Source organism: Pimephales promelas, chromosome 5 (genome assembly GCF_988280905.1).
Source record: "Pimephales promelas chromosome 5, fPimPro1.hap1.1, whole genome shotgun sequence".
Taxonomy (NCBI): domain Eukaryota; kingdom Metazoa; phylum Chordata; class Actinopteri; order Cypriniformes; family Leuciscidae; genus Pimephales; species Pimephales promelas.
Window position 1 is genome coordinate 41,751,774 of NC_142773.1, and position 18,730 is coordinate 41,770,503.

An 18,730-nucleotide genomic window follows, 5' to 3' on the forward strand; every position below is an offset into this window, starting at 1 on the left:
CTCGGTCTCTCTCTCCCGGGGTTGGGGCTCGTAAAGCGTTGACAGACGCAGCGGCTCCATGTGATTCCCGATCTTTCCCTCAGATCTTGCCACTCGGCAATTAAACACAGCCAGGAGTCCACGCCGCCGAGAGAGAGAGAGAGAGAGAGAGACGGGAGGAGGTGGGGTTTCATACGTTGCTGAAATAGACAGGATCTAACATGAGCCAGAGACCAAGAGAAGTGGGGAGGGGAACGAGAGAGAGAGAGAGAGAGACGCTCGGCACCAGAAAAGGGGATTTTCGGCATAACTCGATTCCCACAAGCCCACGTGAGTCTGAGAATCGAATGCGCGTTCGCCGTCGCATTTGTTTATGTGAGTCAGCTGAGAGACGGGCACTGTTTGTCATGATTCACGTCTTGTGACACATTTAATGAGCAACACTGTTTATAAATCCCTCACATTTCACTACATTCCCTTTTTTATTTAGTTGGAAGTAAACACTTTTTAGTTTTGTTTTTCCCACTGGAGTGAAAAAACACAGCTTCTTTCTCCCAGGCGCCAACGGAAAGAAAGACACCAAGTTTTATGAGAGATCCTAACAAATGTTTTAAACTGTGCTGAGACACACTACCAAGTGCATGATGTTTGCTTGTCATGAGAGTATTAGTTCACCTGTGAAAATCCTGCTTTTAATGTACTTCATATGTAAGTTACTCTAAAAAAGTAGTTACTAATTACCTCTTCAACAGTGTAATTAGATTACTGTACTAATTACTCTCTCTAAAAAGTATTTAATTACTTTTAATCAGTGGTGGAGGAAGTACTTAAGTAAAAATATAAATATTTACTTTAGTAAAAGTAGAAGTAACACAATGACAACCATACTTAAGTAAAAAGTACCTGATTTTAAATGTACTTTAAGTATTGAAAGTAAAAGTACTTGCATAACAATTTATTCTCTTAATGTCTAATTTCTAATGATTAATAAAACATTTAATTCTAACTCATTCAACCTAATACTCCTATAATGATGTTCAATAATGATGGGGGGAAAAAATGGTGTTGTTACCATTTCTGAAACAACCTTACAATTAGGCAATATGCACATCATGCTTATCCTTACTATATGTTAATAACTATGTTTGGCAGTAAACGCGATTAATTTATGGTGTAATTCTGAACCTCTTGGCTTGCCATAATCCTAACCAAATATTACACACGGTGCGTTTCCTATTCACGTAAAAACAAATTTTCGCATATAAATTGCACGATAAACACACTGCGTGCGAGACGCATTTAGTTGATGTATCTATGGCAACCAAACGTAACTGGTGAGACAAACGTGCAACGAACGGACGGTCAGATTACGTTTTGGCAGGGGAAAAACTGATCAGAAAATGTAATGAAAATGTAACAGAAGTTGTAGAAATGTAGTGGAGTAGAAAGTAGAATAATTGCTGCAAAACGTAACGAAGTAAAAGTAAAAAGTATGCACTATTTATTCTATGTAAGTAAAGTAAAGATACGTGAAAAATGTACTTAAGTAAAGTAACAAAGTATTTGTACTTCGTTACATTCCACCACTGCTTTTAATTACTAATTACTTTCAAAATCCCATATCAATCTCAACCAGCTGAATAATAGAAGGATAGACATGAATCTGTTTTAATTTAACTATAAAATTGCATGAATTATCCTTAAACTGACCAAGGTTGAGAAGGTACATTATAAAAACATACTTTTTAGCATCAGACAATACATTTTGATGTTAAACCCACTATTGTTTTATGTCTGATCTAATGACATTTCTCACTTTTTTTACGACTTTGCGGTCGTAATATTTAGACGCCTCATAAAATGCATACGAATCGCTGTGAGATCGGATTGATCTATACACAGTACTTACCTCAATTACATCAGAAGTAACTGTAATTAAATTACAGATAAATTAAGAGTAATCCCCTACTTTACATTTTCAAGGGAAAAGTAATTAAATTACAGTAACTAATTACTTGGTAATTAGTTACACCCAACACTGTTCATATGTCTATGTGGTGTTTTTAATATGCTTTATGACAAGTCAACGGCATTGCTGAGTATTTTCTCCTTAAAACCAAAGACAGTCTCAAAAACACAGGTTGGTGTTTCTGACGTCACAAACGACCTTGTAACCAATCGGATCAACGTGTGATCGTCAACCAGTGGAGTGAGTGAGTGGAGGTGGGGCTCATTTGCATATTCATAGAACCGTGCATACTAAATGAGGCAAGGGTGTCGAGTTGCATTCAAGATATTTTAAGGCATACTTTGTTTTTAAAGGATAAAAGTTTAAATAAGTCACTTTAAAGATGAGTTTTAAGGGATAAAATGGTTGACTACTTTAAACTTATGTAACTTATGTGTCCAAATAATCTGAGATAGTGTGTGCTAACAACTATAAGCTACTTTGTGCCTGTTTTTATTTCAGGAGGAACATCCGAGGGAAAGTTGAGACGATGAAACGTGAACTTAAGACGAAAGAGCAGCATCTGATCAGGCACATGGGATTTTCCTCTGGTCGTCCGAGCGCAGGTATATCATTTCTCCTCAGAAACGAGCGGATTCCTTTTTGCTGACGTTGGTTTGGAAACAATAAACTGTGAAAGCCACAGAGATGAATCCGAGCAGTTTTGAGCTGCCGTCTCAACCGCGTCAGCATTTCTCCATATTCCTGGCTTGTCACATTCATTGTCTAAACTTGAAACAGCTTAGTTGAATATGACGTGAAAAATCAATCAAAATCACTGCAAGCCCCAGTCAACATGTGCACAGGACTGGAATGTAATGTTTATTTGAAACCATTTAAAAAAAAATAGGATTACAGATTTACGGAAGCCCTGAAACTCAACGTAAAAAAATCTGTAAAAAAAAAAAAATCTAGCATTTTGAGATTAAAGTTGAAATATTTCGAGATTAAAGTCAAACTTTTCGAGATTAAAGTCGAAACATTTCGAGATTAAAGTCAAACATTTCGAGATTAAAGTCAAACATTTCGTGATTAAAGTCGAAACATTTCGAGATTATAGTCAAACATTTCGAGATTATAGTCAAACATTTCGAGATTAAAGTCTAACATTTCGAGATTATAGTCGAAACATTTCGAGATTATAGTCGAACATTTCGAGATTATAGTCGAACATTTCGAGATTATAGTCGAACATTTCGAGATTATAGTCGAACATTTCGAGATTATAGTCGAACATTTCGAGATTATAGTCGAACATTTCGAGATTATAGTCGAACATTTCGAGATTATAGTCGAACATTTCGAGATTAAAGTCGAAACATTTCAAGATTAAAGTCAAACATTTCGAGATTAAAGTCGAAACATTTCAAGATTAAAGTCTAACATTTCGAGATTAAAGTCGAAACATTTCAAGATTAAAGTCTAACATTTCGAGATTATAGACGAACATTTCGAGATTAAAGTCAAACAAACATTTCGAGATTAAAGTCAAACATTTCTAGATTATAGTCAAACATTTCGAGATTAAAGTCGAAACATTTCGAGATTATAGTCAAACATTTCGAGATTAAAGTCAAACATTTCGAGATTATAGTCAAACATTTCGAGATTAAAGTCTAACATTTCGAGATTATAGTCAAACATTTCGAGATTAAAGTCAAACATTTCGAGATTATAGTCAAACATTTCGAGATTAAAGTCGAAACATTTCGAGATTATAGTCAAACATTTCGAGATTAAAGTCAAACATTTCGAGATTATAGTCAAACATTTCGAGATTAAAGTCGAAACATTTCGAGATTGAAGTCGAAACATTTCAAGATTAAAGTCTAACATTTCGAGATTATAGTCGAACATTTCGAGATTAAAGTCAAACATTTCGAGATTAAAGTCGAAACATTTCGAGATTATAGTCAAACATTTCGAGATTAAAGTCAAACATTTCTAGATTATAGTCAAACATTTCGAGATTATAGTCGAACATTTCGAGATTAAAGTCAAACATTTCGAGATTAAAGTCGAAACATTTCGAGATTATAGTCAAACATTTCGAGATTAAAGTCAAACATTTCGAGATTATAGTCAAACATTTCGAGATTATAGTCGAACATTTCGAGATTAAAGTCAAACATTTCGAGATTATAGTCAAACATTTCGAGATTATAGTCAAACATTTCGAGATTAAAGTCAAACATTTCGAGATTATAGTCAAACATTTCGAGATTATAGTCAAACATTTCGAGATTAAAGTCAAACATTTCGAGATTAAAGTCGAAACATTTCGAGATTATAGTCAAACATTTCGAGATTAAAGTCAAACATTTCGAGATTATAGTCAAACATTTCGAGATTATAGTCGAACATTTCGAGATTAAAGTCAAACATTTCGAGATTATAGTCGAACATTTCGAGATTAAAGTCAAACATTTCGAGATTATAGTCAAACATTTCGAGATTAAAGTCGAAACATTTCGAGATTATAGTCAAACATTTCGAGATTAAAGTCAAACATTTCGAGATTATAGTCAAACATTTCGAGATTAAAGTCTAACATTTCGAGATTGAAGTCGAAACATTTCAAGATTAAAGTCTAACATTTCGAGATTATAGTCGAACATTTCGAGATTAAAGTCAAACATTTCGAGATTATAGTCGAAACATTTCAAGATTAAAGTCTAACATTTCGAGATTATAGTCGAACATTTCGAGATTAAAGTCTAACATTTCGAGATTATAGTCGAACATTTCGAGATTAAAGTCAAACATTTCGAGATTATAGTCGAAACATTTTAAGATTAAAGTCTAACATTTCGAGATTAAAGTCAAACATTTCGAGATTAAAGTCGAAACATTTCAAGATTAAAGTCTAACATTTCGAGATTATAGTCGAAACATTTCAAGAATAAAGTCAAACATTTCGAGATTATAGTCAAACATTTCGAGATTAAAGTCTAACATTTCGAGATTAAAGTCGAAACATTTCGAGATTATAGTCGAACATTTCGAGATTAAAGTCGAAACATTTCAAGATTAAAGTCAAACATTTCGAGATTAAAGTCGAACATTTCAAGATTAAAGTCAAACATTTCGGGCCAGTTGTTCAAAACATGTAATCTGGGTCAAAATGATCCAGATTCGGAAATCCCATTTTTTCCTATCCAGGATCAGGTAATCCATCTTACTTTTATGCCGGTTTTTCAAAGCAACATTGGACTGGATCACCCTTATCCAGATACACAGTTTTCACGATTACCAAATCCGGATTACCAGTGCTGTAAATGGGAAAACATATCACAATATGGGCTAAGAACAGGTAGAAGAGCCGACATGGGGTCACTGTAAGTGTTTCTTATTTTGAGACAAAACACAAATGGGGACAAGATCATTTTACTATACTGAATAGCTTAATTGTTAGCCTATGTCTACTTTATCACTGTTACAACGGTTACACAAGTCAAGTGCAAAATATAAATAAAAGTATATACACTGAATGATACAAATGTATTATTTGAGCAATTTTAAAGTTTTACTTCATTTTCTTCCTGAAATCCACCTTGAAATCCTACCCCCTGTTGGGATCAGGATAATCCTGTTTTTTTTTTATCAAAGTTATCCAAGTTTTGAACAACACAAACTGAAGGTTTGATCCAGATTAAAACTAGGATTGGATTCCCTGATCTAATCTGATTTCAGATTCCTTCTTTCCCTTTTGAACAACCCATTTTCAAGATTTGATCCAATCCGATAACCAAAATCCGATCAGCTTACCTTTGAACAACTGGCCCAAACTGTTTTGACTTGAATCTCGAAATGTCAGAATCAGAATAACTCTAATGAATCATTTAGAAAATAAAACCCATTTTGAAAACGGTTAACAACTCATATAGCTTCACATGTGATTTATTTAAACTGTCCGATCAGGACATATTTTCAATACAAGACAAGCAGAGATCTGATAAAACGGAGCATATAACAGACTCCAAGAATGAAAAAAATCCTCTAGGCATTCGAGTTCACCCAGTAGGGTCTCATTTGATCCCATTACAATCATTTTAAATGGTGTGCAGGGTTGAGTTCTGATAAGAATCCAGTGTATATTGCTTTAAGACCCCTGTAGGGAGTTCAGGATGGTTGTAGAAACGCATATCAGACCTGACAGATTTACTGTGTATGTGTGTGTAGATTTCACCATCATTGTATGGATAGAATTGTCAAAAATATACTCAAAAGAATGAAAAAAATGTCTCGATAACATCTTAAATGAGCAGCGCACCCAAAATTGAACGTTTTTCATCATTCACCCTCATGAAGTTTATGGTGAAAATTTGCAAAAGGTGATTTTTTTTCCCGTCCTACAAAAGCAGACAGTGACCAGCAGAAAATAATATATTTATATAGCATACTCGAATAATTATAAAATATATATTCCAAGTCTTCAGAATTCATATCATTGCTTTGTGTGAAGAAAAGACCCAATTTTAAGCTCAACATTTGTCATTTTGACATCAAATGTCATAGATGCCTGGTTTTGAATCGAATGCGATTTGACAGATGATTTTATGGTGCTTTTTTATCCTTTTTGAAGTATCGCCATCCACTTTAACGGCAATAAAGGGCAGCTGAAGATCTTATAAATCAAATGAGTTTGGCGAGAGTAAATGATGGGGTATATTCAAATCTAAAATGTTTATTTTTTTTAATTTAATTTAATTTAATTTAATTATTTGATCATTTTGTTGTTGCCTGTCAACATGTTAACCATCTCTCATTCGAGTATTAGTAGACTCAGTCAAAATGTATTCAGGCACCTTAAAAAAATGTACATTATCAAGGTTTATTCACTATAAAATGGCAATAAAATGTAACAATAAGTGATATTTGACTGGTTTTGTCCGTCCTTCTGTTAGTCTCTCACACATGAATTATGTTGAATATCTGTCAGCTGTTCAATTTAACTACACAATTAATACCAGTTTAGCTCAAACAATCACCAAACATGTTGTTCAGTCTGTGTGTAAAGGTCACATTAGCAATTAAAGGACAAACACGGTCAGGTCAAAGTGTCGGAATCATTTTTGGTCCCAAATTATGTATAAATTTTACAGGTAGTCACTGTATGAAGAATATTATGGCATAATATGTCACAGTTTACTTTATTTTGCTCTCCTCACTTACATAAATGAATTATAGTCCTGCAGCCACTGGTAAAAATTAAATCAAAAATTAAATCAGGTGTCTGAAAAATGTTTGGTTTGACTGTACTTGTAAAGTTACTTACTACATATAATGTATAATATATATATATATATATATATAGTATAATGTCTGTTGAGAAGCATCAAAATAAGAGTTAGCAGATATTAAGCAGACAGTCTAATAAACTCTAATGAGAGTTAGTCGACATGTAGTTGCATCAAAATAAAGTGTTACCAATTATTTTATTAATAAGAATAGTTTTGAATGTCCCATTGGAGCCTGGAATGAACCAGCCGTGCACATTTTGTCCCCAGATCTAAAAGCTTCGCCTAAAGGCTTTTTTTGCATCGTGTAGTTTTGCATCTTCCGCACGACTGAACTATAATCAAACTTCACTCCAAAAATCCAGTTTTTTTTCATGTCAATTTTCCATTCTAGCTAAATTAAAAGCATTTCCCCGACACAAAAGAGCATCTATAATTAATGGACCGTTACTCCAAACGTCGGTGTGACCATTCGTTCACCTTGACGTCTGAATGAGGTCGAATCAGACTAATGCTGAGGCTTTTGTTCGTATTCAGAATTAGTCCTGCTTATGAGGTTATTTTTGATCAGCCATTATGATTTCTTGAGTGTTACTGTGTTATTTCCACAGACTTATGTTCCTATGGAAACCAGATGAGGGATGTTATGCACTGTGTCGATATTTTCCTCTGTTCATAGTCTAAGAGAAAAGATTGTAGAAAAATGGTATGACATTTTATATATATATATATATATATATATATATATATACCCACATAAAACATTAAAACATAATAGAGCAGTAAAATCATCGGTTTGCATCAGTGTTATATTGTTTTATTACATGCACTTTCAGCTTCATGAACAGGCAGCTCAACATAGAAATAGCCCAATCTTATTTGATTAAAACGACAGCATTTTACGTTGGAATATAAGCCTCGGCATTTCACACAGGGAAACTGCTTAATTGATTTGCGCTGTATATTTTCTGAGCTGACTTTAAAATAAACAGCTCAAACATCCCCTCAACTTGAAGTATTTAAAGGTGTAGTTCACTTTTAAAAAAACTTTTGCTGATAATTTACTCACCCCCATGTCATCCAAGATGTCCATGTCTTTCTTTCTTCAGTCGAAAAGAAATTAAGGTTTTTAATGAAAACATTTCAGGATTTTTTCCATATAATGGACTTCAATGGGGTCCAAACGGTTGAGAGTCTCAGTGCAGCTTCAAAGGGCTTTAAACGACGCCAGACGATGAATAAGGGTCTTATCTAGAGAAACGATCGCTCATTTAAAAAATAAATAAAAAAATGTACGTTTTATAAGCTCAAATGGTCATCTTGCTCTGTTCTGTGATGCGCGTTCGTGACTCTCCTGTTCGAACTGGTTCGTCAAAATGAACGAATCTCTTTCCGAGTCATTTGGTTGATTCAATGAACGAAATGACTCGGAAAAAAGATTATCATCAATGTTGAACAGTTGCGCTGCTTTAGATTTTTGTGCAAACCATCATACATTTTATTTTTCACGATTCTTTGATGAATAGAAAGTCATAAATGTGTTTATAAATAAAAAAACTAACACAACTAGTTAAGTTCATTTTAAAGAACAACAGTGTTGAGGAGAAAGACAGGTTGAACAAATGACTGACCACTAGAAACAGATGATTGGGATGATGACGAAGAACATCATGATGATGATGATGATGATAATAACTAACATTATTAGCAGAATGTGAAGTACATCGTGCAGCGCCGTCTCGTCTTGTGCGTCAGTGCTGGGATTGTTCTGTTCTGCTCGACTGGAAAGACTAGTGAAAGGACAAGATGTCACCTTTCTCTATTCTTGTCAAAGCTATCACTGCAAGGGAGGTGAACATCTCATGGGGACCGAGACAGAGAGACAGGACATCTCTCAGGTTGATTCTCTATTGCATCTGGTCCAGAGCACACAATTATATATATATATATATATATATATATATATATATGAAGAGTTCAGATGCAAATGCCATTTGAAATTTTCTTCTTTAATGATGATTTTTATCAAACTTGTATATTTAAGTTCAGTAATTTCACTTAAATGTTATTTACTGAAATTACTGAATGCTCACCTTGCTCTGTTCTGTGATGCGCGTTCGTGACTCTCCTGTTCAAACTTGTTCATCAAAATGAACAAATCTTTTTCCGAGTCATTTCGTTCGTTGAATTAACCAAATGACTCGAAAAAAGATTTGTTCATTTTGATGAATGAGTTCAGAACAGAGCAAGGTGAACATTTGAGCTTATGAAACTAAACTTTGTTATTTATTTATTTATTTAGCTAGATAAGACCCTTATTCATCGTATGGTGTCGTTTAAAGCCCTTTGAAGCTGCACTGAAACTCTCAACCGTTTGGACCCCATTGAAGTCCATTATATGGAGAAAATCCTGGAATGTTTTCATCAAAAACCTTAATTTCTTTTCGACTGAAGAAAGAAAGACATGGACATCTTGGATGACATGGGGGTGAGTAAATCATCAGCTAAAGTTTTTTTTAAAAGTGAACTACTCCTTTAATGTTTAGCTGAGAGTGTGTTAATGTCCTAAACATCTTCAGTGTGTGCTTCGCCTTCTTTTGCTGATATATTTACAGATCTCTTTTGTATTTCCAATCCAAACAACATCAAACTTGGCACTGCACTTACTCGCACCCGTAGCAAGACACTCGTCAAGTTTGAAATCCATCGGACTTAGATAGATAGATAGATAGATAGATAGATAGATAGATAGATAGATAGATAGATAGATAGATAGATAGATGGCTTTGACAGGTAGTCGTTTCGCTCATGATAATCTGATGAAGCGCCACTGAATGTCTTGAATGATGTTTTCTGCTCGGATGCATTAACTCCAGGGCAGCGCAAATAAAGACCAAGTTCATGTCCGAACAACAGGACAAAAAGCACATATTGCCATGGAAACAAATAAAATGTGCTGTTTCTGGTTAAGTGAGTTCTGTCACGGTGACCTAAGGCCGATGTTTTAACCAGGTGTCATCATAACTAGTTAACCCTTTGACGCAATGAGATGTGAAATAACAGCAAACAATACAAGAGCTTCTGCTAGCCTTTCATCACTGTCAATACTTCTGTCTGCCAACACTTACTCTTCTCTGTGTGTTTGGTGGACAGCTTCATGACGGAGTATAAATCAAATGTTGTAGACAGGGAAAGCAAATATGATGGTGTTGGTCTCTCCCTACTGGACACAGAACATACTGCATTAATGCCGTAATACAGGGACTTAATTCTAACAGTGACATACTGTCAAACATACAATATTTGTTTTATACTCTCTTAATTGTGAAGATTTCCACCAAACACAAGATGATAGTAACTCTGATTTAGATGACTCTTAATTTTCTGTAATTTAATTACAGTTACTTCTGATGTGATTGCATTAAATAATATATAAATTAAACCAAAATGTAATGTCTAATGTTAAAATGTTTTTTTCTCCCTTTAAATACTTTGGTCAATTCAAGAAACAATGTTTACAATTTTATTTTATTTATTTAAAATAATTAAAATAGCTTTTTTTTAATGTGTCCTTGTATTGTTCAACTGGTTGAGGTTGATATGCGATTTAGAAAGTAGTAATGCAATACCAAAATAATCTAATAAGTCTGTTGCAGATGTAATTAAGCTTGTTCTGTCTGCTTTAGACCTTGATTTATTATCAGTAATGAATGTTAAAATAGCATTGTGCAGTGTTTTTATTTTTTTGAGTACAATCAACTTGGATGTTTAAGTCATTTCAACTTAAATTACATTGAACTAACTTAAAAACAATAGTTGCATCTTGTATAACTTATTAAAAAAAAGTTAAAAATGCATTAATGTCCACCTGTAATCAGTCATTTTATTCCTTAAAACTCACCAAAATGAGTTGGTGAGTTAAGTTTTTTTAAACTTTTGTATTCTTAAATGTTTTTGTTATGCCTTAAAATAGCTTGAATGTAACTAGAAATTATGTTGACATGAACTTTATGAATATGTAAATGAGCTCCGCCTCCACTCAGTTGTCGATCCACTGGTTGACGATCATTGATCTGATTGGTTACAAGGTTGTTTGTGACGTTAGAAACACCAGCGATTTCACACCGTGTTTTTGAGACTGTCTTTAAGCCGAAAATACTCAGCAATGCTGTCGACCTATGAACTTACACATGGTTTGCCTTAAAGCGTATTAAAAACACCACATAGACACAAACAACATTAAAAATGTGTTTTTCACTACAGGGGGACTTATTTTGATGAGTTAAAAGCAATGCAAAAACATGTGTTGCCATAATGGTGTATAATTTCAGTAGTTCATTTGAACGTTTTACTGGTTTAAATAGCAAAAAAAATAATAATAATTAATAAATTTTAATATAATACTTCAAATTTCAAATGCTTTATAATACAAATGCACATGTGATGCCTCTTATTGCATGCATTTACTTGTACTTGTAAGTAGAGTTTTACTATTTACTAGTTGTTGTACCATGCCTAGACCACTAGAGGACGCAATTTCAAACTTTTCTACAAACGTTTAAGTAGGTGAAACTCGAAAAATGACAATACGGTGCAAAAGTTCATTTATTTCAGTAATTCAACTTAAAAGGTGAAACTAATATATTATATAGACTCATTACATGCAAAGTGAGATATTTCAAGCCTTTATTTGTTATAATTATGATGATTAGATATGAAAACCTTTTCACAACATTCTAATTTTGAATTTGGGGTTTTTCGTATCTGTAAGTCATAATCATCAACATTATAACAAATAAAGGCTTGAAATATCTCACTTTGCATGTAATGAGTCTATATAATATATTAGTTTCACCTTTTAAGTTGAATTACTGAAATAAGTGAACTTTTGCACCATATTCTAATTTTTTTTTTTTTGGATGCATGAACAGAGGGGTATAAAATTGCCACAAATATATAATTTAACAAGTGAATTGAACAGGTTTAATGACATTAATGTACACATCATCACACTAAGAACGTATGAAGGCTGTACAGGACATGTGACAGGTGGAAAGTTTGCATTTACAGCATGGCACACGTAAATCCAAAAGAGCATAAAGTAAGACATTGTGTGAATAGTTGTATATAAAATAGATACAGTCGTTGATTAATAAGAGCTTGTCGTCAGATAAGGCCTTAAACATGAAGCGTATACATGCATGACATCTTTGTTGGGTTTGGTTGCACTCATTTTGAGCTTGTCTCGAGCATGCAAAAATACAGCTTAGATCTTCTCTCAGGAGATCAAATGATGTAGCGTAATTGCTTCCGTGAGTCTGTTTGCTACAAAATATTGTAAACATATTATACATCAGCACCTGTAGTGTCCGCTTCGACAGTTCAACGAGAATGAATGGTCACTGGAAGGGTGAGTCTGTGACCTTTACGCATCAGAAAATGTGTAGTTGACTTGACTGTGACAGCAGCTCAGAGTAATGTTTCAACACACACTTATCCGACTGACTTCATCACATTACACTCCCAGGCTGCTGTTTTAATACACTTCATCACTGGGCACTGTGAGGTTTGATGCACTGCAATGTGATATTGCTCTTATACAACTCTTCATATTGAGTATCTGACATTTTTTTGTTGGTTGTTGCTCTGCCGAAGAAAATGGTTCCAGAAAAAGTCCTCTGGATCAACATACTATTGATACAGTGCAAGTGAAATAAATTCAGTGCTCTTATAAATACTCACTGCTAGTGTAATCCAATTAGTGTACCAGAACTAACTGTTGTATAGGCCTAAATATATTTATAGTTAAAAAAATAGAAAACATGATTGGTCAATGCAGCGTTCCAGTAGTGCTAATATAACATAAAGAGACAGCTATGAAGCGAAACTATGGGAAGCTTGACTTCGCAACTGGATAAAAACATTAAAAAGTAAGATTATTGCGACTTTTTAATCTCACAATTATATTTTTTTTCTCAGAAGTGTGAGATATAAACTTACAATTGTGAGGAATAAAAGTCAGAATTGCAAGAAATTTTTTTTGAGATATAATTTCGCAATTGCGAAAAAAATAGTCCGAATTGGCAAAAGGAATTGTGAGATATAAACTCATAATTGCGTAAGAATTGCAAGATATAAACTCAGAATTGCGAAAAAAAAAGTCAAAACTGCGAGAAAAAAAATTGTCAAAATTGCAAGATATAAACTCGCCATTGCGAGAAAAATATTAGGAATTGGCAAAAAGAATTGCGGGATATAAACTCAGAATTGCGGAAGAATTGCAAGATAGAAACTCAGAATTGCAAGAAAAAAAGTCAAAACTGCGAGAAAAAAATAGTCAAAATTGCGAGATATAAACTTGCAATTGCGAGAAAAAGTCTCAGAATTTCCAAAAATAGTTTTAATTGCGATATATAAACTTGTAATAGCAAAATAGTATGAATTGCGATATATAAACTCGTAATTGCGAAAAAAGTAAGAATTGCAAGATAAAAAGTCGCAATTTTCTTTTAAATTTCTTTATTCCATGGCGAAAACAAATTTCCATACAAAACACCTTTTAGCTTATCAGAAACTTTATTTTTGTTGCATAGCAACATTCAGTCAAGTCTGGGACTGTATTTATTTTTGCAATTATCATAATAACAATTTAATAAAATATCAAAGCACCGAAATTAGTTCCAAAAGAAACCAAAACACAATCGTGTTGCTAAGCAACGCACAGACTGACAGTGGACTGATACAAAGAGGGAACTTTCAAGTTATGTTTTAGGAAATTTTTAGGAACGCTGCTTGTCCAATCAAAAATAGATATGAAGTAAAAAATAAAAAAAAAAGATATAATTCCGGTCCTGGATGATTGATCAATCGCTAAAATATGATGCAAAACAGCATACAATCGCACAATCCTTAGTTTCGTTGCATTGCAACATTCTGTCATATCAGGGACTATATCTTTTGGCGGAATGATGGCTATTTATGACGGAAAATAGTATACATAATTATAATAAAAGCAACGAAAATAGCTCCAAAACAGCACACATGTGGCGGATACTTGGAGCGAACTTTCCAGTGACATTTTAGAAAAACGTTATACTGCTTGTCCAATCAAACAGATATAATTAGATATATTTCCAGTCCTGGGTGAAGATTGATCACTCGCTGTAATATGACACCGACAAGAAGTGTCGTATCACTGCGCACAATCGCTAGTTTCATTGTATAACAAAGCATGACTCTTTGTGAATTAGCTTAATAAAATAACAGCTTAATTTAAATAAAATGTGCATACTATCCGCTAATTTAAATTAAAATCGAAATTAGAATTAATGTGTCCCAAATCGTAGTATGTTGAAAATGCACACTAACGGCTAATACTGCCGCGTTGGACAAGGATTCGATTAGAACTACAAACGCCAATAAAAAGTGTTACAAAAACTACAAACATGGCGGGTGTGCGGGTTTGACCGGTATCTAACCTGATGAAAATACATGTATTCAATGTTATCCACATTATATTTAATCTGCAACAACATTGTGAACATTTGTAAAGGATACGTTTCGTTTGGTCATTAACTTTTAAATGCATCATTATGCAAATTGCGAACACATCAAAAAGACCCACGACATATCAACGTGACTAAAGTTACGTTTCTCTCCAAAACGCTAGGAAATGAAATAAAAATTGAATGTGGAGGATTTTAACTGACAAGATGATTGTATCACGTGACTGAGCGACAGAGCTGTCCGCAGTTATGACGAAGTAGTTAGTCCCAATGAAGTTCCCAACTGTCATTTTCTTTTTTAATAAGCTGGAACTTGATTAGGCAGCAACTGACAGCCGTTGTTGACGTGGTTCATCACTCTCTGTTTTAACTGCGCCACTTGCTCTCTCAGCACGCTCGCCGTGGACGCGAGCTCCGTGTTCTGGTTCTTCAGAGATTTCACTTTGTCTTCCAACCGGGAAATCCGCTCGAGTTTCCTCTTGCGGCATTTGGAGGCGGCGATCCGGTTGCGCAGCTTCTTTCTCTCGGCCTTTATGCGCTCTTGCGTGTCCATGTCGATGGGGGAGAGCGGAGGACTGTCCCCGAAGCTTTGCATGTCCGGAACGGTTTGCGGTTCGTCCTTTTGCGGTTGTTGCGTCGCCATTGGGTGCGCGGGCGGCGGCGGAGGGAACGGAATCGTGTCCGTTGAATAGTTCACCGTTGTACTTCCGTACGCGTTTAAGTTCGTGTACACGGGCAGGTCCGTGGGCAAGGCGAGGTTAGAGCTGCTTGTGAGTCGGCTAAGCGTCGGTGGAACACACGGTCCGCCGTTCAGCTGGTTCTGCTTGTGAAGGTCCTCCAGGGCTTTGACGAATCCCTCCGCGAACTCCTGCTCGTCGCTCACCGACTTCGGGTAGACGAACTGCGAGGTCGGTGTGGTGGTCACCATCCCGTTAGACTGGATAATCAGCCTTTCCAGCTCCGGAGAAGCCAGTTTTAGGAGCCCCAAATCGGGTGAATTGAGAATTCCCTCGGCATCTCTCAAATCTGGCTTGAGGTTCGAGCTGTTCTGGTCGTCTAGGTTCAAACTCATGTCTTTCTTCATCATAATGCGTGATATTCCTTGGATATCCTCGTCTGGGTAAAGGCTTGTTCCCATCCTACTACACCCAGTGAAGGGTGTCCAAACGACGCATTTGAGCGCACTAGTATTTCCTCGAACGTTTATTTTTATTCCCTTGATCGATTTATGGTATTGTTTTACGGTATTGTTGTTTCTCCTTTGCACGAGAGGTGTTCTCTATGGGCGTCAGTACGCATTTGCAAGTTTTCTATCCCTAAAAATTCCATTATGTCACTTTAGAACGCTCAGATTGGCCAAAGATGACGTTTTCTTCCGGTTTCATTTGCATAAAGGGCGGCGCTCGGGCTGTCGCCACAGAGACGGCGAGTAAACGGCAAACAGTGCGGTGCATTGTGGGTTGATGTCATAGAGAACGTAGAGAGCGCGCGAGGGTGGGGACACCAGCAAGGCAAGCCTGGCTGGTAGAAAATGTTCCCTTATTTTTGAACATGTTGAAGGTCTTTGTTTGTACGCTTGATCAAGTGTTCCAGTTCCACTTTAGCTTTTTTATCAGATGGAATTATCCACACTCACGTAGAGTTGGAAATAGAGATGAATATTTCTTATTCAAGTCTTTAAACTTTATTTATTTACAGGTTGTCCCAGTTTTCCCCAGACTTGTTGATCACACTGTACATAATATACACTTTAAATATGAGTTATGTAAATCTATAAGCGTATGTATGCACAGCCACACTCAACTTTTTAGCTTTTTTTTCAAGATTTATCCAAAAGTGCTAAAATTGCTATAAAAACATTATAAAAATGTTTATGAAACATAATGTTTCAACAGTATAGCCGGTGTATATTATTCAACATACTTTTAGGTCGGACAATAAAACTATAAATGCTCATAAATTGCATAATGCTTACAAGAGAGATGAAAGTCTGCAAGTGCACTCAAATACATTTTTTATTTATTTTAAGTGCACTTGCAGACTTTCATCTGCAAACAAATGAATTAAAATAAGCATATTTTCAAGATTTATGCATTTCAATTAATGGTATACATTTCCAATGAATAATCCTTGCATATTATTAATATTATGTAATTAGACTTTTTAAAAAAAATTAATTTAAAGTTCTTAATTCAGAATTTGAACAATATTTGAATTCAATTTGATTGAATTTCACTACTAATTTACTATTAAAGGCTTATTTTATGCACATGCACATGAGGACTTTCATCTCTATTGTAAGCATTATGCAATTTATAAGCATTTATAGTTTTATTGGCTGATCTAAACGTATTTTGGATGATAGCCTATACACAGGCTATGTTGCAACATTATGTTTCAAAAATTTTATATTTTGTACTTCAGTATTTGCATAATTAATGTGTCATACAAACATATCAAGAGTATAACAATGGATATATGCCGGAATAATTGTTATATCCATACTTATGAAAGAAGATACTCCAAAATAATTTGTTTTTAAATGCATTTAAAACACAGCTGATGTCAAAACTACAGTTCATATTAGACTAAATGTGGATTTGGTTGCAAACTTGTTGCAGTTTAGTTGAACGTATTTCTTTTATTTCCCATATGCTTATATTATTTATCACTAGTCTATTGTAAATGCATTGCTAACTGCATAATGTATGCAAAATATAAATAGTCGTAAACAAAACGTTGTTGCAAAGCTGTTTGGTTATTTATTTATTTTTTTTGCCACTGTACAAATATCACTTAATGAAGGGAAGGGAACATGGCAACTTTCTTTAGAAATCCTAATCCTGAGGGACATGAAGATGCTTTGAAGTTAAAATGCATTCATGAATTAAATTAGCTGTGTGCATTTCTATTAATACCACTGCAGGAGGAGAGTCTGAGAAAGGAGAGCGTGGGGAAATGCGCAGATCTGAATGGGAGGCGATGACGTCTGTAGACCGACTGCATCAGAGAATAGAATCAGCATCATCATCATCATCATCATCCGTTGCCATGGCAACACACTGACATGGGCTCTGACGCAGAGCAGGTGAATGAAGCGGGGGTGAAGATGTGCAGAGCATGAGTGGGTGGAAGAAGAAGAACAGATGGATTTTTACCAGCAATGGAGGAGGAAACATAAGAGATAGTTATGCACACTGAAAGCCATTATTGTTTAGTCAAAAACAATGTTTGACTTTATATGCATACAATAAGGGTGTATAGCAATATATTGTGTCACAATATTAATTGAGGATAGTTCAAGATAGTTCAGAGTTTTAGTGTCAGTACTACATTAAACTACTATATATATAATGTGTTATAATGCACTGGGGGAATATTTAAAGCGGCCTATGTTATTTCTAATATATCGAGTCAGTGGCGGAGTGCAATCATTTTTGTCTAAAATAATTCTGTATTTTTAGCTTCAGAATCATGAATACTGTCTCTTGTCCTGTGCATTTGGCTTCGCCACACAGTCCAAGTCTATTCATTTACACACACAATATAATATCAAATTTAGCATTTTAATCAACACAACATTTTTTTGTTATAAGCTTTTATCATATGTAAAAGGTTATCGCAATAATAAAAAAAAAAACAGGAAAAAATGTTTAAATATGTAATTTTGTTGATAAAAGATGAGTTTTAAAGGATACAATTATTGTCTACAGGGGGAAACAAGAGATGTTACTTTAGAAAATTAGTGACTTACACTTTATTAATGTCACATTTTGTAATATTTGTGTTTTATTTGTGTAAAATTGATTGTTTTCTCATCCATTGCCTCCCTTAAATCACCACATTTAAATAAATAAGCATATATATTTATTTGGGGTGGTGATGGCGGATAAGACACATACCTTTGGTGTGAGAGACCTGAGTTCGAATCCACTGTGAGACACCAATTTGTCCCTGAGCAAGACACTTCACCCCTAGTTGCTCCAGAGGCGTGCGAC

The 18,730-nt window shown here is 34.7% G+C and overlaps 1 protein-coding gene and 1 long non-coding RNA gene across 2 annotated transcripts; one reads left to right on the forward strand and one right to left on the reverse strand.

Annotated features, from left to right (window-relative positions):
- The first annotated feature begins 200 nt into the window (after positions 1 to 200).
- On the forward strand, positions 201 to 17,779 carry LOC120474944 (uncharacterized). The gene is made up of 3 exons (XR_016168600.1): positions 201 to 309; positions 2,450 to 2,553; positions 17,659 to 17,779. It is a non-coding gene; the product is annotated as an uncharacterized LOC120474944 (long non-coding RNA).
- On the reverse strand, positions 12,183 to 16,062 carry jund (JunD proto-oncogene, AP-1 transcription factor subunit). Its single transcript, XM_039665595.2, has one exon. The coding sequence runs from the start codon at positions 15,868 to 15,870 to the stop codon at positions 15,031 to 15,033; it is 840 nt and encodes a 279-aa protein (XP_039521529.2). The 5' UTR covers positions 15,871 to 16,062; the 3' UTR covers positions 12,183 to 15,030.
- Positions 17,780 to 18,730: the final 951 nt, after the last annotated feature.